Source organism: Lachancea thermotolerans, assembly GCF_000142805.1.
Source record: "Lachancea thermotolerans CBS 6340 chromosome H complete sequence".
Lineage (NCBI taxonomy): Eukaryota > Fungi > Ascomycota > Saccharomycetes > Saccharomycetales > Saccharomycetaceae > Lachancea > Lachancea thermotolerans.
This window is the reverse complement of record NC_013084.1, coordinates 1335422-1355695: the sequence shown is the minus strand read 5'-3', so window position 1 is coordinate 1355695 and position 20274 is coordinate 1335422. Positions and strand designations below refer to the sequence as shown.

The window sequence follows — 20274 nt, the reverse complement described above, 5'->3', positions numbered from 1 at the left end:
TCTTCTGACTATGATCCCTATTTGTGGCGTTGCCCCTTGGCCCAGGTTAAATCTTGAAAACTGCTTGAGGCACACAGGTGCTGACACAAACGAGCGGTGTATTCATGGTGATACCTCGGGACCCGTGAGGCCCATTAAGGGGACGGACACAGTGACAGAACTAAGATCGCCTCAATGCGCCCGGGAACTAAAGAGTAAAAGACGAGCAGTTCAATGATATATTGACGAGTACATTAGAGGATCGGATTTTCGTCTTGGAAAGTTTCGCCATAAAGACCAAAGTTATGATGATTAGTGTCGCAGCCTATGAACCACCATTCCGTTAGCTTTCGCCAAGGACTTCCGAAAAAAAAACGCCGTGTCGCTAGAAACACATCTGCCGACCACTTCAAGAAGAGCTTCAAGATTCTGAAGCCTTCTTGACTCCGAAGATCCGCTGACATGCTGTCAAGCGTGTCCCAGTCCAAGCGTATTACCCGGACGCTTGAGGTTCACGATACCTGAAAATTTTCACGACAATATTGGTGGCAACAAGATACACGAGAAAATCATAACTCGACAGCGATACGCAGGGTGGTCAATTGAGGTCCAAAGAAAGTGCAAACCGAGTCGAAATGTCGCACGAAGGTGAAGAGGATTTACTAGAATACTCCGACAACGAGCAGGAGATCCAGGTGGAGGCTTCCAAGGCCGCTGAGGCCGGCGCTGACACCAAGGACTCCGGAGAGACTACAGGGGAGGCCGACAAAAAGGGCTCCTACGTGGGCATTCACTCTACCGGGTTCAAGGACTTTCTGCTAAAGCCAGAGCTTTCGAGAGCCATTATCGACTGTGGTTTCGAGCACCCCTCCGAAGGTACGTATCGCGTAAACGCCGGGACGCGTTCCCTTGCACCTTTTTGGCTGCAATTCACGCCAAGGCTCCAGCCGCTCGAAACATTTTTACTAACTTTAACTGCGTCGTTTTACAGTTCAACAACACACAATTCCTCAATCTATTCACGGAACAGACGTGCTTTGCCAGGCCAAATCTGGTCTCGGTAAGACTGCCGTCTTTGTGCTGTCAACCTTGCAACAACTGGACCCAGTGCCCGGCGAGGTTTCCGTCGTTGTCATCTGTAACGCAAGAGAACTGGCCTACCAAATCCGTAACGAGTACCTGAGATTCTCGAAGTACATGCCAGATGTTAAAACTGCTGTTTTCTACGGTGGTACCCCAATCACAAAGGATGCTGAACTTCTAAAGAACAAGGAAACTGCCCCTCACATTGTGGTTGCCACTCCAGGTCGTTTGAAGGCTCTCGTCAGGGACAAGATTATTGACCTGTCATCAGTCAAGAACTTTGTTATTGACGAGTGTGACAAGGTTTTGGAAGAGCTGGGCATGCGTAAGGACGTACAGGACATTTTCAGAGCTACCCCTAGAGACAAGCAGGTTATGATGTTTTCCGCTACCCTATCCCAGGAAATGAGACCAATCTGCAGGCGTTTCCTACAGAACCCTCTTGAGATTTTCGTGGATGACGAAGCCAAGTTGACCCTGCACGGCCTGCAGCAGTACTACATCAAACTGGAAGAGCGCGAGAAGAACCGTAAACTTGCACAACTTCTGGACGACCTAGAGTTCAACCAAGTTATCATTTTCGTGAAGTCTACAAACAGAGCTAATGAACTGACGAAACTGTTGAACGCTTCCAACTTCCCTGCTATCACTGTGCATGGTGGTATGAAGCAAGAAGAGCGTATTGCTCGCTACAAGGCCTTTAAGGAGTTCGAGAAGCGTATTTGTGTTTCGACTGATGTTTTTGGTAGAGGTATTGATATCGAGCGTATCAACTTGGCCATCAATTACGACTTGCCAAGCGAGGCTGACCAGTACTTACACCGTGTTGGTAGAGCCGGTAGATTTGGTACCAAGGGTTTGGCCATCTCGTTTGTTGCCACCAGCGAAGATGAAGAGATTCTAGCTAAAATCCAAGACAGATTTGACGTCAAGGTTGCAGAATTCCCTGAAGAAGGTGTCGACCCATCGACCTATCTAAACACTTAAACTTTGTTGGAATCACTACGGTTGCGATTCGCATGAACTAAGATTAAAAGATAAAAGTTTGCGGTCTGAATAATGCCTCATTATGTAAGGGCTTGTATGTAAGAATTAGGAAAATCAATGCCTCACTGAGAGATATGTTGACTGTAGCATCTTAATGCTCATGACTCAAAAAGCTTTTAAATTGAATGTTCGTATTTTACATCTAAATTATGAAGAAATTAGTAGCGGCTTCTAGCCTCCTAATCGGTGAACGGTTCATAACGGCAGTACTACGGCTCGCTTAACCCCGGCCGCCGGGGCTGGTAATTAAACTGATAACAGTGTGCTCAGAGTGCCAAATTTTATTGGGGGTCCTTTAGAGAGTCTTCCAGAGTACTAAAACTCCGAAGCTTTGGAATTTGAAACTGATGTTCGGAAGACGTGTCATCATGAGGTGACGTAAAAGAGGTTCTTGTGATTTTAGGGAGAATCGGAGTGCTAAGAAATGGCTTTGCTGCTTGTGCCTTATTGCCCTGCGTTTGATTAGAAAAGCTGTCATGGGATATATCTGATTCGGTATTGTCAACATTGACGCTATGTTCACTTTTATCGCCCAAGACCTGGGAAGCCAGCAAACCAAGTGTGGCCAGCATGCCAGAGTCTTTGCGCTGTGCTTTGCTAGTCCTATCCAGGTGGGCTTTTTTGGTAACCGATTGCGGCGTATTTCTGACGTGCAGAGACTTCCCAAGCCCCGAATCGTTAAGGAATCGCCCCAGTTTGTTTATTTCTTTGTTTTTCTCAATGATAGTCTCTTTATATTTTGATAGCTTGAGATCTTGTAGATGCACCTTTTCCTGAAGCTCCTGACATTCCATCACGAGCTGACACCTTATCCTTTCGAATTGCTGTTTGGTGAGACTAGTTTCCACCTCGAAGCGCGAATTTGTATCCCTGAGACCTGCCGTAAGCATAAAGTTCTTGAACCTTAACTGCTTCGCTTGCTCTCTTGCTTTTGAGGCAAGCTGGACCAAAGACTCTAAACTCTGAACAATCTCGCGCTTGGACTCTGTATCCTTGCTAAGCGCATCCGAAGCCCTAGGCGACTCCGAATGACTGCGCACGCCCAGGTCCCTGCCACTAGAGGTGTTTGCGTTGGGGGACGAGGGGTGCACGCTTGAGTCTAATATTCGCTCCGTTTTCAGCGTGTCAATAAGCGACTTCGCCTTTTCTATGATAGGCTGCGACTCCTCATTCAGAGAGTCGTCTGGCGACGGCGACAGACAGGAAGAACGCGACAGTTCCGAATCCTGCCTGCGGACAGAAGTGTCCACGAGTGCGTCGTTAGGAAGTTCCCCGATTTTGGCCATTGTTAGGTCTTGCAGTAGACTGAACCCGTTAGCGCTGCTGTATGAAGGCCCTTTTGCACTGCGGGAGAATCGGCGCGAAGTTGGAGGATTCTAGTTTCTGGCAAAATGTATTTGCTGGTCGGGACGATTCTTGAACCACGCGGAGGCAGTCACTGACCTTTGACTAACGTTCTGCGGCAGCACCGGTCTCTCGATCTTCGGTCTCCGGCTCTTGAGGCTCCTCGAACGCGTTTAGGAGCTGCTATTAAACGGTTCTGTATTTTTCCGGCTCTTCTAAAGAGCTTCTGAGAGAGCGCGCATGCACAGCGAGAGGATTTCGCGTCAGCCAAAACACGCGTCCGACGCGTCGCGTGAACACCCCGTAACATTCGGCGTTAATAGTGACAGTGTAACGGCCTCTTCGAGTACATAAGTACTCTCCTGTAACTGGGAACCCGGAGAAAGGTATTGCCTCAGCGGCTAAATGTCACAACAAACAAGCTCGAATAAGCAGAGCCGTAGTATTCTCGGTGCTCTGGAGACCCAGAATATTTGTTTCTGTCTCCCTGCTCTCGTAGGATATGGTAATTTTCCCTCATCAAAAGAGGACATGCCGTCATTCGAAGCAGCTACAAAATTCAGGCTTCCGAAGATAATTGGTATTATTCTTAAATTTCAGCTTACGTAGGTTTGAATGAACCAAATAAAATAGTCCCTGGCTCTCGCTTCCTCATCGTTAGACCTAATTCTGTAAGTTCTTCCCAAGTACTGCGTAGGGTTAATACTCATTATGATAATTGTAGCCGCGGGTATCTTTTGAATTACACCCTCGCCACATGCCGTTTGTTATGACATATGTCAGTTACACAATTCGTACCCGGCACTGGCAAAGACAGTCGTAACTTGCCCTCCTGAAGAGCCAGCAGAGGCGGCGGCCCAGTCGAGCTTCCCTTAACAATGAATGTGGGTTTAAACGATATATAACATTCTACCCGTGATATTAAGTTATACAGTATGTAATAAGACAACAGAAAAACAGTACCGGGAAATTCTCCGTAATGGCATGAATAATGGTGTCTAACGGTAAGATTTCTGGAATCTGGAACGAGCACCCTTACCACCGAACTTCTTAGGCTCTGGTCTTCTGGAGTCAGCAATCAACAAGGTTCTGTCGTAAGTGGTGAAGATCTTCTTCAATTCGTTCTTGGACTGCTCGTCCACGAACTTTTGGTGGTAGGCAACCAAACCCTTGGCAATAGCCTGTCTGATGGCGTACACTTGAGAGACGTGACCACCACCGGTAACTCTGACTCTGATGTCGATGTTGGCGAACTTGTCCAAACCGGCCAACACCAAAGGCTCGTAGACCTTGAATCTCAAGATCTCTGGCTCAACCAAAGTGATTGGGGAACCGTTGACCTTGATCAAACCCTTACCAGCCTTAACGTGGGCGACGGCAGTGGCAGACTTCTTCTTACCGAAAGTCTAGATGACGTTAGTAACAGTTGAGCGCGACGGCCAGGGAAGTTCGGCGCAGCGGCACTGGGCGATCCGTGCCTCTCCGGTCTCAATTCGTTTTTTTTCACCACTTTTTCCTTGGGTTTCGGGACCGCATGCTGCATTGCGCTTGGATAACACAGCTTGCCGCGTCTCAAGTCGGACGTACTATTTTGGTGCTTGATCCCCTTCGGTCATCTGTCATCCATCGAAGATCCAGGGCCCGAATCTGAACTGTGCGCTCTCCGCTTCCCCATGGTTAACTCTCAAATTCCACATACTTGAACACTTGGGACAGTAGACATCTTGTGCTTGCTTTATGGCGATAGTACCCTCTTGGATTGAAATTAGCCAGCGAGCTCTATTGTCAAGGCTGTTGATGAAAGTTTTTTCGAACTGCCGCTCCCGCCAGTCTCTCCGTCGGTAGTTACCTCTCCTTGCACTACGCCATACCTTGCGCTCTGCCTAGCGCTCTGACTCGCGCCCGACCTCCAGGCGGCGCCCCCGCTGGGAGAGCTGCCGGACACCGAGCGTAGGCAGAGAGCTCCTCAGGAGGACTCGCTAGCCTCTGCCCGGTGGCCCGCCTACGAGTCGCTACTTTCCTCCACATGCCCACTAAGCGTTGGAAGGTGCAGTTCCAAGGCACGCAACTCTTTCCGAAATCGAATATCGTGGGATGTCTGGGCTCTCTATTGATGTACGGGTTCTTTGTGACTGTTTCTCATTATGTGTGACTGCTCTACATCCGTACATCTGTAACACGATAAATTTGCGTGGTTGAAAAAACATATAGTTCCATTGGCCATTGGTGGAATGGAGGTGCGCAGAGAACTGCCTGTGAGCCCAGTCTGGGAGCTAGGTCGCGAGAGGGCCAGTGGGAGGCGCCCCCTGTGCTAGGCAGAGCGCTGTCCCCGCTAGGCTTGCGGCAGGCCGTCGTGCTAGGCAGGAGCCCGCGGCAGGAGCCCGCGAGTCTCACGTAGTCCTTCCGCCTGGCGGGCTGAGGAGCCTGACCCGTGATGCTCGAAAAATTTGTAGTTAGGCGATATTGATATTCGTAAATCGAAGATAGCCTTACTACATATCGAAGGTACAGCAGGAATCAAGTAACAATGGGTATGTGGTATACGTTGATAAAATGGTTGAGAGCGCACAACGCAGGATGTTGATAAAATAGCGCAAGCCTTGGAAGGCCGTTGTATACCGATGAGCATGGAATTCGATGAACGCGGGACACGATGGGGATAACGATGAGGTGGTTCACAGCGTTCCACTGGGAACCGCCGCGCCTGGCTTGCAACCGAACTTGCGGCTCACTCAACCTTGGTCCACGGCAAACTTACTAACTCCGCGCAGCTATCGCTAAGAACTTACCAATCTTGAAGAACCACTTCAGAAAGCACTGGCAGGAGCGCGTCAAGGTGCACTTCGACCAAGCCGGTAAGAAGGTGTCTAGACGTCACGCCAGAGCTGCCAAGGCCGCCAAGATTGCCCCAAGACCATTGGACTTGTTGAGACCAGTTGTCAAGCCTCCAACCATCAAGTACAACAGAAAGGTGAGAGCTGGCAGAGGTTTCACTTTGGCCGAGGTTAAGGCCGCTGGTTTGACCCCAGCTTACGCTAGAACCATTGGTATCGCTGTTGACCACAGACGTCAAAACAGAAACCAGGAGATCTTCGACTTGAACGTGCAAAGATTGCAGGAATACCAATCCAAGATAATTGTCTTCCCAAGAAACGGTAAGGCTCCAGAGGCCGAGCAAGTCTTGTCGACTGCCGCTGCTTTCCCAATTGCCCAGCCAACCGGTGAGCAGGGTACCAGAGCTGTCGAGGACAACGGCGAATCCGCTTACAGAACTTTGAGATTGGCCAGATCCAACAAGAGACTCGCTGGTGTCAGAGAGAAGAGAGCCAGAGAGTTGGCCGAAGCTGAAGCTGACAAGAAGAAATAAACTAAGCATGCACATACCTAAAGTGTTCGCGTTCTCTTTTATGTACATTGTATAGTTGGAAGCCCAAAACTAATTTAAGTTGGAAGCGCAGAAGCAGAGCGTAGGGGACGTTCGGCGCTACATAAAGCGCCGCTGTAATTGCCGACAAGCCTTGAGTTGGCTCATGCTCATAAGCTATGCCACGCTATATGCGTCCAAGTGACGCGGCTTTGAACAAGGCCTTCCGTCCAATGCTTGTGGCTGGCTCCGCCTTCCTCCAGTCGCCTGTCGATTAGGATCCAAGCTTAAATTAAATTGTACACAGATATAGACTATATGCAACTTAAACCACTTTAGTCGAACAGACCGAAACCCATGTCGTCGTCGGATTCCTCCTTGGCCTCTTCCTCCTTCTCCTCGGCAGCGGCGTCGTCACCACCAGCGGCGGCACCAGCAGCGGCACCACCAGTTGGGGCAGCAGCGGCACCAGCAGAGAAGTTAACCAACAGGCTCTTCAAGTCCTGGCTATCCAAAGCCTTGGCGAAGATGTCAGCCCAGATACCCTCGATCTGGATGTTGGCGGCGTCGGTCAAAGCCAACAACTTCTCGGTGGAGATTTCGACTTCAGAGTCGGCCAAGATCAAGGCAGCGTAGGACAAAGCAGTTTCAGTAGACATTTCTTCCTGGTTAATTTCTTAAGAGAAGTGGAATAGAGATAATCAAATTAAGCTTCAAAAGCAGACTATTTCTTTGACCTTTTTGAATCTAAAAGTGTAGGTTGGAAACTATTGTCGATGCCCGTCTGAAATTTTTTCACCCATCTCTTTGGAAAAGTTGTGCGTGGTAAAATTCCACGGCTCTTCTGAAGTGCAGGGTAACCTTCCAAGGTCATGTGCCCCTTCAGCGCTCAAGCCTCTTGATCAGCTGCATTGTCGGGGACAAGTAGTAAAGACTGATTCGGTAGAAGTGTTATGGATGGGAAACCTGCGCAAGCGGGTTATAACAATGCAAGTGGCTAACTTTTTTCGTAGCGACTACCTCTTCTTTGGAGAGTTTTCTCGCTCGTGTTCGGCTAAGCTAAGCTTTATGGCTTGCTCAATCATATGATTCTCTATCTCAGCAGCCGTGGCATTGGCTGGCCACAGTGGTGTAGGAGACGAATGCTGAAATTCCACGGCGTTGTCGTTAGAATTTGAGCGTGGTGCAGATGTTGACGTGACACCAGCCGATGCTTGATGTCCTGGGGTAACCAGCTGGTTGCTAACGTGGATTGCCGTTGCGTTCGCAGACCGCCTTGCAAGACGCATGCGCTCTTTGTTGAGCTTTACCTGCCAATCGGGTCTCAATGAATCCGAAGTAACCACCCGTTGGTCTGTGGACGCCAGCGAGCCGCGGCGATCCGGAGTACGCGGGACGGAATCTTGTTCTGGAGAATCCTTCTTGTGGTACACGTAAGAAGAAGGCGCAAGTCCTTGCAGTCCAACCTTGCGGTCAGCGGGAGCCTCGTACGTGATACCGAAGTCGGGAGTAGCGCAGTAAGGGCAGTTTGTGGGTTCGGAAGTCAGCATGTTGGGGTCTTTCTCCTCATCCTGCGGATTCGAAGGGTCCTCTTCGTCATGCGGGAAGTGAGGCTCTGCCCTTTTGATCTGTACAAAGCACTCGCTGCAAATTGGCTGCAAGCAGCATCTCGACATGTTAATGGGCTGGGGGTAATACAGGAAACAAATTGGGCACTCTGCTCCACTACTGTACATGGCGTACTTCAGGTCATCACTTGGCAAGTTAGGGTTTGATTGCAGCTTACTTTGCTTACCCTCTATTTTACTTTCAAAGAATCTTTCATTTTCCCTTTCTTGCCAGATGATTCTCTTCTTGTAAAGCCTGGCCTTGAAAATCTTGGACCTCATGCGGCGTTGCTCACGCCGAGAGAGCGTCTTGTCTATGAGATGGTCGATATCGTTTTGTGATAGGTCACCGATGGGAACGTCTTCAAAGGTTTCAAGGTTCTCGTTAAAAGGTGCATGCAAAGGTAATGCTTCGATGATCTTGATCACTTCTTCGCGACTCCACGAGTCGTCGAAATCCTGGAGCGGTGTGTAAAATGGTGCCAGTCGCCGCTCCATTATCAGGTTCTTAACCACTTTAGCGTCGTAGTCCAGCTTGTCGGTACCGCAGCTGCCGAATGGAGCAAGAAACCCGCCATCTACCGTCTCGTTGTACTTCACTATGAGTTGCTTCACATGGCGCTCCTCCATCTTTTCCTTGTCCTTAGTTGATTTGCGCTTATATGGGTTTCCGTTTCCGTTAACTTCGGAGGAGCTTGATCTGCGCCTGGAACTTAGAAGGGTTCCTACGAGCGACGACGTGCGTTGGCTTCGCGCGCCAGCTGTTGTCGTTCCATTCCTTCCGCTAGGCGTTTGTGCTGCAGAGGCGCTCATGGACCTGTTGGGCCTCGCTACGCCTTCGTTTTCCAGTTTCCCCGGTACGTTTCCCATCAATGCGTTATTCACAATGTTTCTCGTACTATGTGGGATACTCTCTAAATTTGGATGCCCGTTGCTCCTCAAGAGATCCGATATTCCTGTTACTAACTAAAAGAATTTGCCTTGTTGCCCTGATGCAGTTCAGCCTCTCTTTGTTCGGCGGAAGGATCCGGCTTTTTATATATACGCCCCCTTTCTCCGAGTATCAAATTTAACGTCGTCAGACTTCCAAGCGACTAAGAAACGCACAACAAAGCATGTGTGCGTAATCGAAATACAGCCGGAACCTCAATACTCGTAGATAAAACTCTAAATATCATTTATGTTGGAAGCGCCTCCTTACAGAATGCTCTAAACTGTTGTGACAAGTCAATCAGCCTAAACCCCGGGAAACGGCGGCTCTGGCTTCCGTAAGTTCCGCGGCAGTTGATTGATTGGTTAAAATTATTTATCCACTGAATGCACAGTCGGCACCCCCCTCGGCCCTGATTGCCTGCTCTTCCGGTAGCGGCCGTGAGTATTGTTCGCGAACAATGTATTTTCGTCAAAAAATAAATACGCCTAAACGCCAAGGTTACATAGTGACAAACATGAAATTTATGTGGGGGAGAACACACGAAAGTGGAAACTAAAAGTTTATTGTATTTCTATAACTGCCTCTCATAATATCTATATCTAAATTGTAGCGATCTGCTAGAGCCTGCTCTACCACTTGCCTTCAGTCTTGAGCTCTTTAGATAGTTGGCCCACGGACTTGATAACTATCTCCACGATATCCTCGACATCCTTCTCCGTGATAACGAAGGCGGGTGCCAACAGAGAAATATCACCATTGTGTCCATCCGCGTTGCCTTGCATACCCATGACGTTCAGGCCGTTTTGGAAACAGATGTCTTGGAAACGGTGGCCAACGTCGAGTTCAACAGGGAACCATTCCTTAGTGGCTCTGTCCTTGACAAATTCCAGAGACCAGAAGCCACCAATACCTCTCACGTCACCGACAATGTTATCCTCGCTTAGCAGGGCCTTTTGCAACTTCTCACCCATCAAGTTACCCATCTTGAAGATGTTCGCAGTCAAGCCATCGCGGGCAATCTTCTTTTGAATCTCAAGAGCAACAGCACAGTTGAAGCCGTGAGAAGAGTAAGTCTGGGCGCCGAACACTGAGTTTGTGCCTTCAACGAAGGCCTGTCTGATCTTGGGGCCCACTAGGACACCGGCGATGGTGACGTAACCGGAACCCAAGGTCTTGCCGACAGTTTGGATGTCTGGTGCATCCTTAGGGTCCAAGAAGTTTTCCCAGCAGTTTAGCTTGCCGTTAGGGTTGCTTCTACCAGTACCGCACATAACCTCGTCCAGCATCATGATCACGTCGTACTTGTTGCACAGAGCACGGATACCTGGCAAGTAGCCCTTTGGAGGAGGAGCGGTACCTAGCGATGAGCCTGGAAGGGTCTCCACGATAACACAAGAGACAGTGTTAGGGTCGTTGTCGACAATCATCTTCTCCAAAGTGTCCAATAGACGCTGGGAGTACTCCTCCTCAGTCTCACCCTTCTTTTGGTAACGGTATGGGTAGCAGGCGGGCATCTTCAAGCAAAGTTCTTGAGGGATACAGATCTCCTTGAAGGCGTTGAAGCGCGAGCAGTTGGAGATGGATAGAGCACCCAAAGTGAAACCATGGTAAGAAGTGTCTCTGGAGATGATCTTAATCTTCTCTGGGCGGCCACGCTCTTGTTGGTATTGTCTGATGATCTTCAAAGCGTTTTCGTTACTTTCAGACCCTGAGCAGCACCACAAGGCGGCAGAAAAAGCGCCCTTTGGAGAGCTGTCGATGTAGAACTTAGCCAAGTCCTCGGAGGCCTGGTTACCGATCAAGGAAGGGAAGGAGTAGGTGTTCTCGCTGGCCGCCTTGTTGATGATGGGGAGGACTTCCTCGTCACCCCAGCCCAGGGCGCCCACGGCAGCACCAGTGACACCGTCGATGACGTCTTCGTACACCTTGCCGTCCTTCTTGATGGTCATGCGAACACCCTTGCCGCGCAAGACCTGGGGCATTTTCTTGTTAATGGTGCCTTGGAAGACGTAGGATTCGGTTGGAGCAGAGTCTGTAGTCATTGTTTGTGAGGGGGGAGTTATGCGTATCTGTAATGAGAGCTGCTAGTTGAAGTAGCTGTCGAGTTTCAGTAGCTTTGGATTGTGGTGATAGAACAGCAGTTTGGGGTCTCTTGGTCTGCAACCGCCCTCCTTATAAACCTTTTGTCACGGCTTTCCGGTTTTTTGGAGAGCCGCTCCAATGCCGGTTAATGATAGCGTTAGCATCGCTTATCGCGCCGTGTTCTCGATTGTGACTCTCCTCTTGCTCGTTCCTGTTCGGCTATAGTGTTTACTCTCAAGGAATTTGATCGCCGAGTTGGCTGTGGGCTTGATTACTTGATAACACCCCACGTTATCCGGGATCGCTGCTGACGATAGCATTTGGAGAGCGCCATCTCGCGTTCGACGCCCACTTACGGGCTTTCATGCGGACGGCTACACATTCCCAAATAGGCATTTAAATCCGAAAGCTTTTCTTCTCCGAACGAGAGGGCAGTTTTTTCGTATGTGGGTATCAGAGGTTTGTCGATATTCGTCGGTGACGATCTTAGATCACTCTTTCAATTAAGGCCACATTGTAGTTGTCCCACTCTGCACATGTGTGTTGACGTATATAGGAGCCATGGGCTGGTTTACCAAGGCGAAGCCGATAGACGATCAGTCGAGGCCGCCATCGCGGTCATCGAGAAAGCAGTGTTGGGAGTCAAGAGACATCTTCTTTCAGTGCCTGGACAAGATTTCTGTGGTGAACGCTCTTGATCCCAAGAACCAAGATGCCATTCAGAAGAACTGCAAGGCCCAGGAGAACAAGTACGAGCAGGACTGCGCGACGAGCTGGATCAAGTACTTCAAAGAGAAGCGTGTAGTCGACCACAAGCGCGAAAAGTTTATGCAAGAGATGGAGAGCAAGAACGCGCAGCAGATTGATCTTTCCGGGGTGGTGAGACGTTAGCGCGCAAGCGAAGCGGTCCGCACACACACATACCCGGTCGCGGAAGCCTATATATATTCAGTAATCGAACATGACGTTAGAGAAACGTCGCAAGCAGCGCGCCGTGGGCGACTTGGTGCGACCGTCCCCCGCACGTGCAGCGGAATCACGGCACGTGATCGCTTCAATATCTGTGTCACGTGATATGGAATAGGCCGAGGTTTGACCGGCCCTTGGGGCCTCTGGGACGGCGGTACTCTCATTTAGCGGAACATCAGAAGTAGTTGCGGTTTCTATTGCCCACACAGCTTACACTTCTGCTTCCGTCTTCCCAGACGTGCCCGAGACTGCCTCTGCGGAGAAAGGGCTAGAGCGGCTGACATATCATTACATACGCGTACTAAACTTTAAACGCCCAGCCTCTTCAGATCTAACACCGAGACCGTTGAGTTCACGAATCGAGCCTCTCACAGGGCAAAGGTCTTGGATCGCTTAATTGCTGCTTTTTTCTTCAGCCGTGCGGGGCCTTCTAGTTTTTTTTTGGCTTCTGCCCCAAAAATCTAGCGCCGAAGACACAAAAACCCGTTTTCGGTATAGCCACAAAGGCCTCCATCGTACATTACTGACTCCACCCATTTCAGCGGGTATTATCTGGGGTCAAGGAGTAAATTAAGGTTGCATGCGGGATTAATTACGCTTGCATAGGCGCGATCGGGCTGAATGGGGGAGTGGGGACAGAAAGGTATAAAAGGCCAAGAGTTTGGAGCTTATTTGTTTCAGTCTATGACCTACTTTCTGCTGTTTTCTGTTCATTGGAAGCCAGGTTAAGTTCTACTCACTAGATCAACAACATACCATACCTCTAGTTATCATCAGCGATGTTCGAGACAGATCTCATAAAGAGGGCGGGAAACGACGCTACCAATGTCAACCCCGCGACCGGAGTTGACCTCAAGATGACAGAGCACGGCTCAGACTGGCTTTGGGCTGTGTTTTCTGTTTTCGGGCTCGTCTCTCTGATCTACGCGGCGTTGTTCGTGGTGTTCGAGCACAGAGGCACCAAGATCCACCGGTACGCAGTTGCAGGTCCACTGAGTATTTCGCTAGTGCTGGCCTTCTCGTATTTTACCATGGCTTCGAACCTCGGCTGGACTGCGGTGCAAGCTGAATTCAACAACCTGACAACGCCAAACCAAAGCGAGGTCCCCGGGATCAGACAGATTTTCTACGCCAAGTATGTGGCCTGGTTCCTGACGTGGCCCGCGCTTTTATATCTCACTGAACTGACAGGGGTTGTTACTAGGGACTCTAGCAACATTTTGGGCCCCAGACCATGGTCGTTTTATGACCTTGTTCACGGGCTGTTCCTGCAGATCTGTGGAAGCTGGTTCTTCATTATTGGTCTTTTGGTGGGCTCTCTAATCCACTCATCCTACAAGTGGGGTTACTGGACCATGGCAGCCTTCGCGCAGCTGCTGGTCACCTACCTCATATTTAAGCACCAGTTGGTGGACCTTACAATCAGTGGCATCAAGCTCGTCCTGCTGGTGTTCACCCACGTTTGCATCTACCTCTACCTCGTGGCTTGGGGACTCTCAGACGGTGGCAATGTGATTACGGTCGACTCGTCCCATGTTTTCTTCGGCATATTGGACCTTTTGATCTTCGTCCTTGTGCCTGCACTGCTTGTGGCAACCGCCACCTCCTCGGGAGTCATGCCAACGTTTTTCTCGAGACATAATGGCAGCAGCGACTTGGAAAAGCAAACCGCAAGTGACGAGGCTCTCAGACAATCTGGTGAAACCGCAGTCCCAACTACCACAGTTGCGCCTCGCACCAACATCGGGATTACTACTCAAGAGCCAGTAGCGGCTTGAACTTTGAGGAGCTTCATTTGAGCAGGATCCTTGTGACCTTTTTTATCCCTCAACTCTTGGCCTAACTACTAACTTCGATACCAGGTGGAAACCTTCTAATGCAGCTAATTATGATTCAACTACTAATACCTAATAAATTGTTTTGTCTAACCCTCATTATTTACTTTTAATGGATTTGTCTTTTTCATTAACATTGGGTAATATTTTTTGTGTACATTTCCAAATTACACACCAACAACTAATAATACAAACTTGGCAACATCCTATTCGCATCGACCGCAGGCGCCCTACGGCAGGTTCGCCCAGGGCCCAATTGTGCTTTGTTTAGCAAAAAACCTAACCAACAATTATAATGTTACATACTTTATATTACAACTTGGCCTCTATCGAGACCTACGCCGTCATTACCTTAGCGATGGTTGTTCTGGTGGCCGCAGCGTCGTGTCTGTGGTGAGACACGTCTCTCTTAGCCTTGGAATCGCTCTGGAACACTTCGATCTTAGCCTTTGCACCGTTTCTGGCGGTCACCACACAGAACTGGCCGTTACCGGCACCAGCAGAGCCGCCACCAGAAACCTCGTTCACACTTTGCTTCGCAGGATCGATCTCGCAAGGAAGCCCCACACACTGAGACTCATCATCGCAGGTGATCCTGACACCGAAGGATGGCATATCGTTCTTGAAAGGACAAGAGTCCTCAAGATAAACGGGGTTCCAACCAATTTTCACGTACGTGTTTTGGGAGTCGTCCATGTTGGCGCCCGCCACATAAGGCGCCCAGTTGCCTTGTGGAGATGAGGAAGATCCCCACTTGCAACCGTCATCGACGCTTGTACCTGGGGCGTTGATGTAGAAGTGGGACGCCGTTTTCGCCCAGTAATCGGTACCTGGCACGGCAAGAAGCTCCTCAGATCCGCCGTCGACGAAGGTTGGAATCAACATTTCTTCGTTTCCTGGCAAGACCGTTTGGCAGAACGCAACACCGGAGCCCGCGCTGTTCTTAGCAGCAACAGTTCCTTTACCGTCATAGCAGTAATCGTTCTGCGAGTTGGGCTTTTGTAGGTTTCCGTTTTCGTCACAGTACAGTCCACCGTATTGGGACTGAGGGTAAGTGTAGCTCGTAGCTTCTGGGTCCCACTGGCCGGATAGCTGGCCTGGAGCGCATGCGTAAGGACACCAGCTCCCGTACGAACAAGGCTGGTCCCAACTCATCGCCCAGCCGCCGTTTTGTCCACTGCTCTGGACAGCAACCATGCCGTCATAGTTTGGGAACGCGCATGTCCCGCTACGGCGGAAGAGGTGCGATACTGGCTTTCCTTGCACGGTCTTGCCCGCTTTCTTCGCGTGCTCGTGGTTATGCAGGTTGTCGTACGAGTTCGCGGCAACAGCCTGCGAACATGCAGCAGCTAGTGCTATAAGTTTGGTGTACATTTTTTCGTGCTTTACAGTGCTATCTCGATCTCGATCCGACCACGCTCGCTATCATAGTCCACCATTTAAATACCCACTCGCGAGGAAAACAAAACGCTCTTGCAAAAATCGGTATCGCAGCGCCGTAGTCGCTGGCGTGAGAGCAGATGCACCGTTGATGCCTGCTATCCCGCTCGAGCTTTCTTTTCTCATGCGATCCAGAACCCTGGCGCATTTCCAGGCGCATTCCTACCGCATGATTATATAACTTTTTTCTCTCAAAAGGTTCTAGTGCATCATACAACAATCGATAGGCACAGCAAGTGTTCTGGCGCATTTTGCCTACGCGGTTCTTATTAGGCGCCCTTTGTCAGCACCACAGCGGGTGAAGTCGCCATGATGATCAATGATTATCCATGACAACACTAGTAGATGCCTGACCCTGAGCTGTTAGTCCTTGGTTGTCTGGAGGCGGATGTGCGTAGCAACGTGTTCCGGCGGAGCCACGACCGGCTGCTAGTTGGCAGTTGGAGTGCGCGAAAACTCTGTGCTACGGGGTCAGAGGACTGCAACGATTAGCGTAGCTTAACCAGCTCCTAAAAGAAACATGTACCAGCGTTGAAAGGCGATTTTGTGAAGCTTTTCATTCCGAAAACTCTCATCAAGATTAGTTTATAGGTTGGTGCAAGGTAATAATAGCTTCCGCCGCAGTAAGACCGACCGAACTTGAGGCTTGCTCTCGCCAGCAACGAAGACCTCTGTTGGGGGTGTTTTGCCGTCTATCGTGGAGAGTCCTGTCATGGTACAAGTGCTCCCCTAAGAGAAGCCTGGTTGCATCGGACTGGACTGCGGTCAACGGTATGGCGCCACGGAAAAATCGCAGGAACCTTGGCGCGACTCCTTGACACAGCCCTCGCATTTGGAACAAGCTGTGGGCGCGCGTGAATACGGCTTTCGGGATAAAGTCCAGCGATGGTCTTGCTCTAGCCTGAAGGGTAGCACTGAATGCTGTCCTGGATGATTCACATAAAGGGTACATGCCAGATAGATAATGCCTTGATTGCCTCTCAAGCAAGAGCTGAGGCGTCTCAGCGGGCTCTGTGCTGCTGATGTGACAAGCTGAGGCTATATTGATTAAAAGCATCGCACTCTCTCCAAGACGCTTAGCAAGATAGCGCGGATGGGGTCTGCCCACTCTAAAGAAACAAGCCAAGCCTATAATGTCCACGCTAGTAATTTTGAAGCCTTCGCCTGCTTTTTATGAAAAGCCAAGATACTGCATTCTGGGAAGTAAGTCACTCTCTCTTGCACCGCCAGGACCAACTTTCAAGCTACGCTGGATGTTGGTAACCCGCTCAAGAACTAGCGCGGACTTGAAGTTCGGAGCAAAACAGATTACTCTGCCAAGAACTGCATACAGCACCGAACTAAAGCTTTGCCCGACGACAAACGGCATCTCACCTAATCTCGTGTATTTCCGCTCCCCACTGCGAGAGCTCTGCACAGAAGATCCATATTAACTCATCCGTTGTATTACCCTGCTCGTTAAACTGGTTCAGCTAGGTTTCTTTTCCTGCTTCGTTTTAGTTTCTCAGCTCATCGGTACTAACCGTTCGTCAAGTGCCAAGACATGGGTACGTTTGTACTCATGCACACTCAAATTTCTTACTTTCAAAAGTAACTGCCGAAGACAAAAAAAAGCTTACTATTTCAATTGCACTTCAGCTGACCAACCACGGAGAAACACACTCCTTATCGAACCCAAAATGTATTCTGGCAAGGAAATAAGGATTCTCACGCTCTTGTTCATCGACACGTTGTTCTTTTTCCTGGAGATCGTGGTTGGATATGCGGTTCATTCCTTGGCGTTAATCGCGGACTCCTTTCATATGCTAAACGACATCTTCTCCCTGATTATTGCGCTATGGGCTGTCAACGTGTCAAAGAACCGGGGGGCCGACGCCTCGTACACCTACGGATGGAAGAGAGCTGAGATTCTTGGTGCTCTGGTTAATGCTGTTTTCTTGATTGCGCTTTGTGTGTCCATCCTTATTGAGGCCATTCAACGCTTTTTCCAGCCCCAAGAAATCGAGAACCCTAAGCTTGTGCTGATTGTGGGTTGTTTGGGTCTCGCATCCAACTTCATCGGTCTCGTTTTGTTCCATGAACATGGCCACTCGCACGGTCACTCGCACTCATTAGGAGAACCTGAGTCACTGGACGCCGACCATGAGTCTGGACACAGCCACTCGCACGCCACCCATTCTCCGGGCGAATCTTCCCAGAATATTGGGGAGATGCTGCCTTCCACGGTTGTTGAATCTTACAGTCGTGAAGCTTCTCCTCTTCTAGGTAACAAAGACAGCAACGGTAATGCACAAGTGGACCATGACCACAAAAAGAGCCAAAAATCTCTAAACATGCACGGTGTGTTCTTGCATGTTCTTGGCGACGCCTTGGGCAACGTCGGGGTTATTGCAACTGCACTGTTTATTTGGAAAACCCAATATTCCTGGAGGTTCTACACAGACCCTGCGGTTTCATTGTTAATCACCGTTATAATCTTCTCTTCAGCTCTACCGCTATCTTTCAAAGCTTCGCGAATCTTGTTACAGGCGACGCCAAGCTCGGTTTCCGCTGACGAGGTAAAGCAGGAGATAATGGAAATTCCAGGAGTTGTGTCTGTCCATGACTTTCATATCTGGAACTTGACTGAGTCGCTGTCCATCGCTTCAATCCACGTTGAGATAGAGTCCACCCCAGACGAGTTCATCAATGTTGCTAGTTTGATAAGAAGCATTTTCCATCGTCACAACATTCATTCTGCCACAGTCCAACCGGAGTTCGTGTCAGGAAATGTTAGTGACGACACATATAAAAGATTCTCAAGAATTGCTGGTGGCGGAGTGTACGGTTCGTCCTCCTTGTCATTGAGGAACGATGCGCTTGACAGGGGAAACGCTGCCTACGGAGCTACTTCGAGCGAAGCTCGTTGTATTTTCGATGAAGCCGCCAACTGTAACACCGACAACTGTTTACCTTCCGAGAACTAAATCAATTAAGAGAATAAGATAAGAAGATACTAGAGGCAATTATTTCAAGCTCATAATTCATTAAATGCTGTTTTTAACTTTCAATCCTAAAAAAAATCATTTCTATTATAATACATGAGTATATTCAAGTCCGGCCCCACCTGAATAACAAGCTTTTTCAATTTACAACGGCCTCGATTCTTTTTATTAGAGGGCTAGCGGTTTCGAGTTCCTGTAATATTACACTTTAAGCCTTATGAGCCCATCTCAAAGACTTCCCTGTCTCCATGCTTAACCCTTTCTCATTACCATCATCAGCTTTTGTGCCAGTAAAACTGCATTCGTATCCGCGGATCACGGCAGCGTCTTTGATATCGCTAGGGCCTTCCTGGGGCTGGTCATCCTCTGTGGTGCCGCAGTCGTCGTAATATCCTCCTATCAGCTGTGCCCGACTCTTTTTGAACTTGTCTCTGATCTCAACGTTTACGGGGATCGTAACCTTCTCCCAGACAGTAGTTGGAAGTGGCACTTTGTTAGAACAGGAATTGATTTCCGTGGCAAATATCGTTGCATCAACCAAAGAGCCATTGGTGGCGGTTACAACAAAGTTCAAAAAGTCAGGGCTAGATGGCTTCTTCAGTATTGATTTGAGCACCCGCTCCCTACGATGGCGGTGTGGGAGAGGCTTAGGGACTATTGGCATCTGTTTTCTTGAATGCGTGCGAAACAGCGGCAAAATGTCAGTTGTGTTTGCCTCAGAATGTCCTTCTGGACCATCATGAAGAGCGCCATCATTGAGAAGGCTTGAATGCATTAAGGCCGATGACAATAAAAAGTCCTTCAACGAAGGGGGGCTATTAGAGTCTTGGTTTTCGAACGCGCACGCTTCGGGCGGTGTAACTGAAAGTGATGTAGAGGGACTGATAATACTGTTTCCACTCGCGCAGCTGTCATCGCTTAATGTGTCTTCGTCAGAGTTCAGCTCTGGCACATCTTTAGTAAGCACAGGCATTTGGTAGCTACCGTCGGCAAATGCGATTGAAACGGGCCTTCTGCGGTGTGCCCGGGAGGGTTTTGAGGGTGACTCAACACTGCGTGCCGGAAATCTGTACCCGGATTTTGAACCCAGTCGAAGTGGAGGAGCGGCCAGCGCTTCCTCAACCACCTGAGCCCTTGGTGTTAACCTGGCCGTGCGTGTATGGTGTGCAAGCCCAAAGGCCGCATCGTTATTATTGATCTGCTTAGTGGGCGTCCTTGTTAGTGCTTGCATCGCTGCTATGCAAGAGAACGTGGTTACTCAAATATTCTCCACTGGTCTCACCCTCCAACTAAGAAATCCACTCCGAGATTGGCAAACTCTTTCACTCTTTAAATACCTTTCGTGGTCAACCTGCTTGTCCTTCCGTGGGACACCTTTGGAATAACCACCAGTAACTGGTGAGCATGTCAGCCGAACACTGCACCATATACCCGCATTCCCTCCACTGTGCAAATTTACAAGTTTTAACCGTTGACTCGACGCCGGCTTCCTGCAAAGACGCTACGAAGGGGTCTACGAAGGAACCAAAAAGTTCCTCGATACGTGCCTGAATTCGTCATTCGTGGACTTATAGGCACGTATTAATTAATTATTTGTTTACAAATG

At 49.4% G+C, this 20274-nt stretch overlaps 13 protein-coding genes across 13 annotated transcripts; 5 read left to right on the top strand and 8 right to left on the bottom strand.

Moving 5' to 3' along the window:
- Window positions 1–614: 614 nt before the first annotated feature.
- On the top strand, window positions 615–2049 carry SUB2 (ATP-dependent RNA helicase SUB2; the record flags this gene model as incomplete). Its single annotated transcript, XM_002556490.1, has 2 exons — window positions 615–855; window positions 971–2049. The coding sequence occupies 2 exons, from the start codon at window positions 615–617 to the stop codon at window positions 2047–2049; spliced, it is 1320 nt and encodes a 439-aa protein (XP_002556536.1).
- A 341-nt stretch (window positions 2050–2390) lies between these two features.
- FDO1 (Fdo1p) lies at window positions 2391–3395 on the bottom strand (the record flags this gene model as incomplete). The annotated part of the gene is made up of 1 exon (XM_002556489.1): window positions 2391–3395. One exon carries the CDS (start codon window positions 3393–3395, stop codon window positions 2391–2393), a length of 1005 nt encoding a protein of 334 aa, XP_002556535.1.
- Window positions 3396–4451: 1056 nt separating this feature from the next.
- On the bottom strand, window positions 4452–5176 carry RPS16B (40S ribosomal protein uS9; the record flags this gene model as incomplete). The annotated part of the gene is made up of 2 exons (XM_002556488.1): window positions 4452–4859; window positions 5153–5176. 2 exons carry the CDS (start codon window positions 5174–5176, stop codon window positions 4452–4454), a joined length of 432 nt encoding a protein of 143 aa, XP_002556534.1.
- Window positions 5177–5980: 804 nt separating this feature from the next.
- RPL13A (60S ribosomal protein eL13) lies at window positions 5981–6820 on the top strand (the record flags this gene model as incomplete). Its single annotated transcript, XM_002556487.1, has 2 exons — window positions 5981–5984; window positions 6225–6820. 2 exons carry the CDS (start codon window positions 5981–5983, stop codon window positions 6818–6820), a joined length of 600 nt encoding a protein of 199 aa, XP_002556533.1.
- A 332-nt stretch (window positions 6821–7152) lies between these two features.
- RPP1A (ribosomal protein P1) lies at window positions 7153–7476 on the bottom strand (the record flags this gene model as incomplete). Its single annotated transcript, XM_002556486.1, has 1 exon — window positions 7153–7476. The coding sequence occupies one exon, from the start codon at window positions 7474–7476 to the stop codon at window positions 7153–7155; it is 324 nt and encodes a 107-aa protein (XP_002556532.1).
- A 357-nt stretch (window positions 7477–7833) lies between these two features.
- On the bottom strand, window positions 7834–9294 carry SIP5 (Sip5p; the record flags this gene model as incomplete). Its single annotated transcript, XM_002556485.1, has 1 exon — window positions 7834–9294. One exon carries the CDS (start codon window positions 9292–9294, stop codon window positions 7834–7836), a length of 1461 nt encoding a protein of 486 aa, XP_002556531.1.
- Window positions 9295–9987: 693 nt separating this feature from the next.
- KLTH0H15554g (KLTH0H15554p) lies at window positions 9988–11400 on the bottom strand (the record flags this gene model as incomplete). The annotated part of the gene is made up of 1 exon (XM_002556484.1): window positions 9988–11400. The coding sequence occupies one exon, from the start codon at window positions 11398–11400 to the stop codon at window positions 9988–9990; it is 1413 nt and encodes a 470-aa protein (XP_002556530.1).
- Window positions 11401–12001: 601 nt separating this feature from the next.
- Window positions 12002–12331, top strand: COA6 (Coa6p; the record flags this gene model as incomplete). The annotated part of the gene is made up of 1 exon (XM_002556483.1): window positions 12002–12331. One exon carries the CDS (start codon window positions 12002–12004, stop codon window positions 12329–12331), a length of 330 nt encoding a protein of 109 aa, XP_002556529.1.
- Window positions 12332–13188: 857 nt separating this feature from the next.
- Window positions 13189–14187, top strand: KLTH0H15510g (opsin family protein; the record flags this gene model as incomplete). Its single annotated transcript, XM_002556482.1, has 1 exon — window positions 13189–14187. One exon carries the CDS (start codon window positions 13189–13191, stop codon window positions 14185–14187), a length of 999 nt encoding a protein of 332 aa, XP_002556528.1.
- A 393-nt stretch (window positions 14188–14580) lies between these two features.
- Window positions 14581–15618, bottom strand: KLTH0H15488g (uncharacterized protein; the record flags this gene model as incomplete). The annotated part of the gene is made up of 1 exon (XM_002556481.1): window positions 14581–15618. The coding sequence occupies one exon, from the start codon at window positions 15616–15618 to the stop codon at window positions 14581–14583; it is 1038 nt and encodes a 345-aa protein (XP_002556527.1).
- Window positions 15619–16264: 646 nt separating this feature from the next.
- On the bottom strand, window positions 16265–16741 carry KLTH0H15466g (KLTH0H15466p; the record flags this gene model as incomplete). The annotated part of the gene is made up of 1 exon (XM_002556480.1): window positions 16265–16741. One exon carries the CDS (start codon window positions 16739–16741, stop codon window positions 16265–16267), a length of 477 nt encoding a protein of 158 aa, XP_002556526.1.
- Window positions 16742–17363: 622 nt separating this feature from the next.
- On the top strand, window positions 17364–18650 carry KLTH0H15444g (cation diffusion facilitator family transporter; the record flags this gene model as incomplete). The annotated part of the gene is made up of 1 exon (XM_002556479.1): window positions 17364–18650. The coding sequence occupies one exon, from the start codon at window positions 17364–17366 to the stop codon at window positions 18648–18650; it is 1287 nt and encodes a 428-aa protein (XP_002556525.1).
- A 226-nt stretch (window positions 18651–18876) lies between these two features.
- SFG1 (Sfg1p) lies at window positions 18877–19899 on the bottom strand (the record flags this gene model as incomplete). Its single annotated transcript, XM_002556478.1, has 1 exon — window positions 18877–19899. One exon carries the CDS (start codon window positions 19897–19899, stop codon window positions 18877–18879), a length of 1023 nt encoding a protein of 340 aa, XP_002556524.1.
- Window positions 19900–20274: the final 375 nt, after the last annotated feature.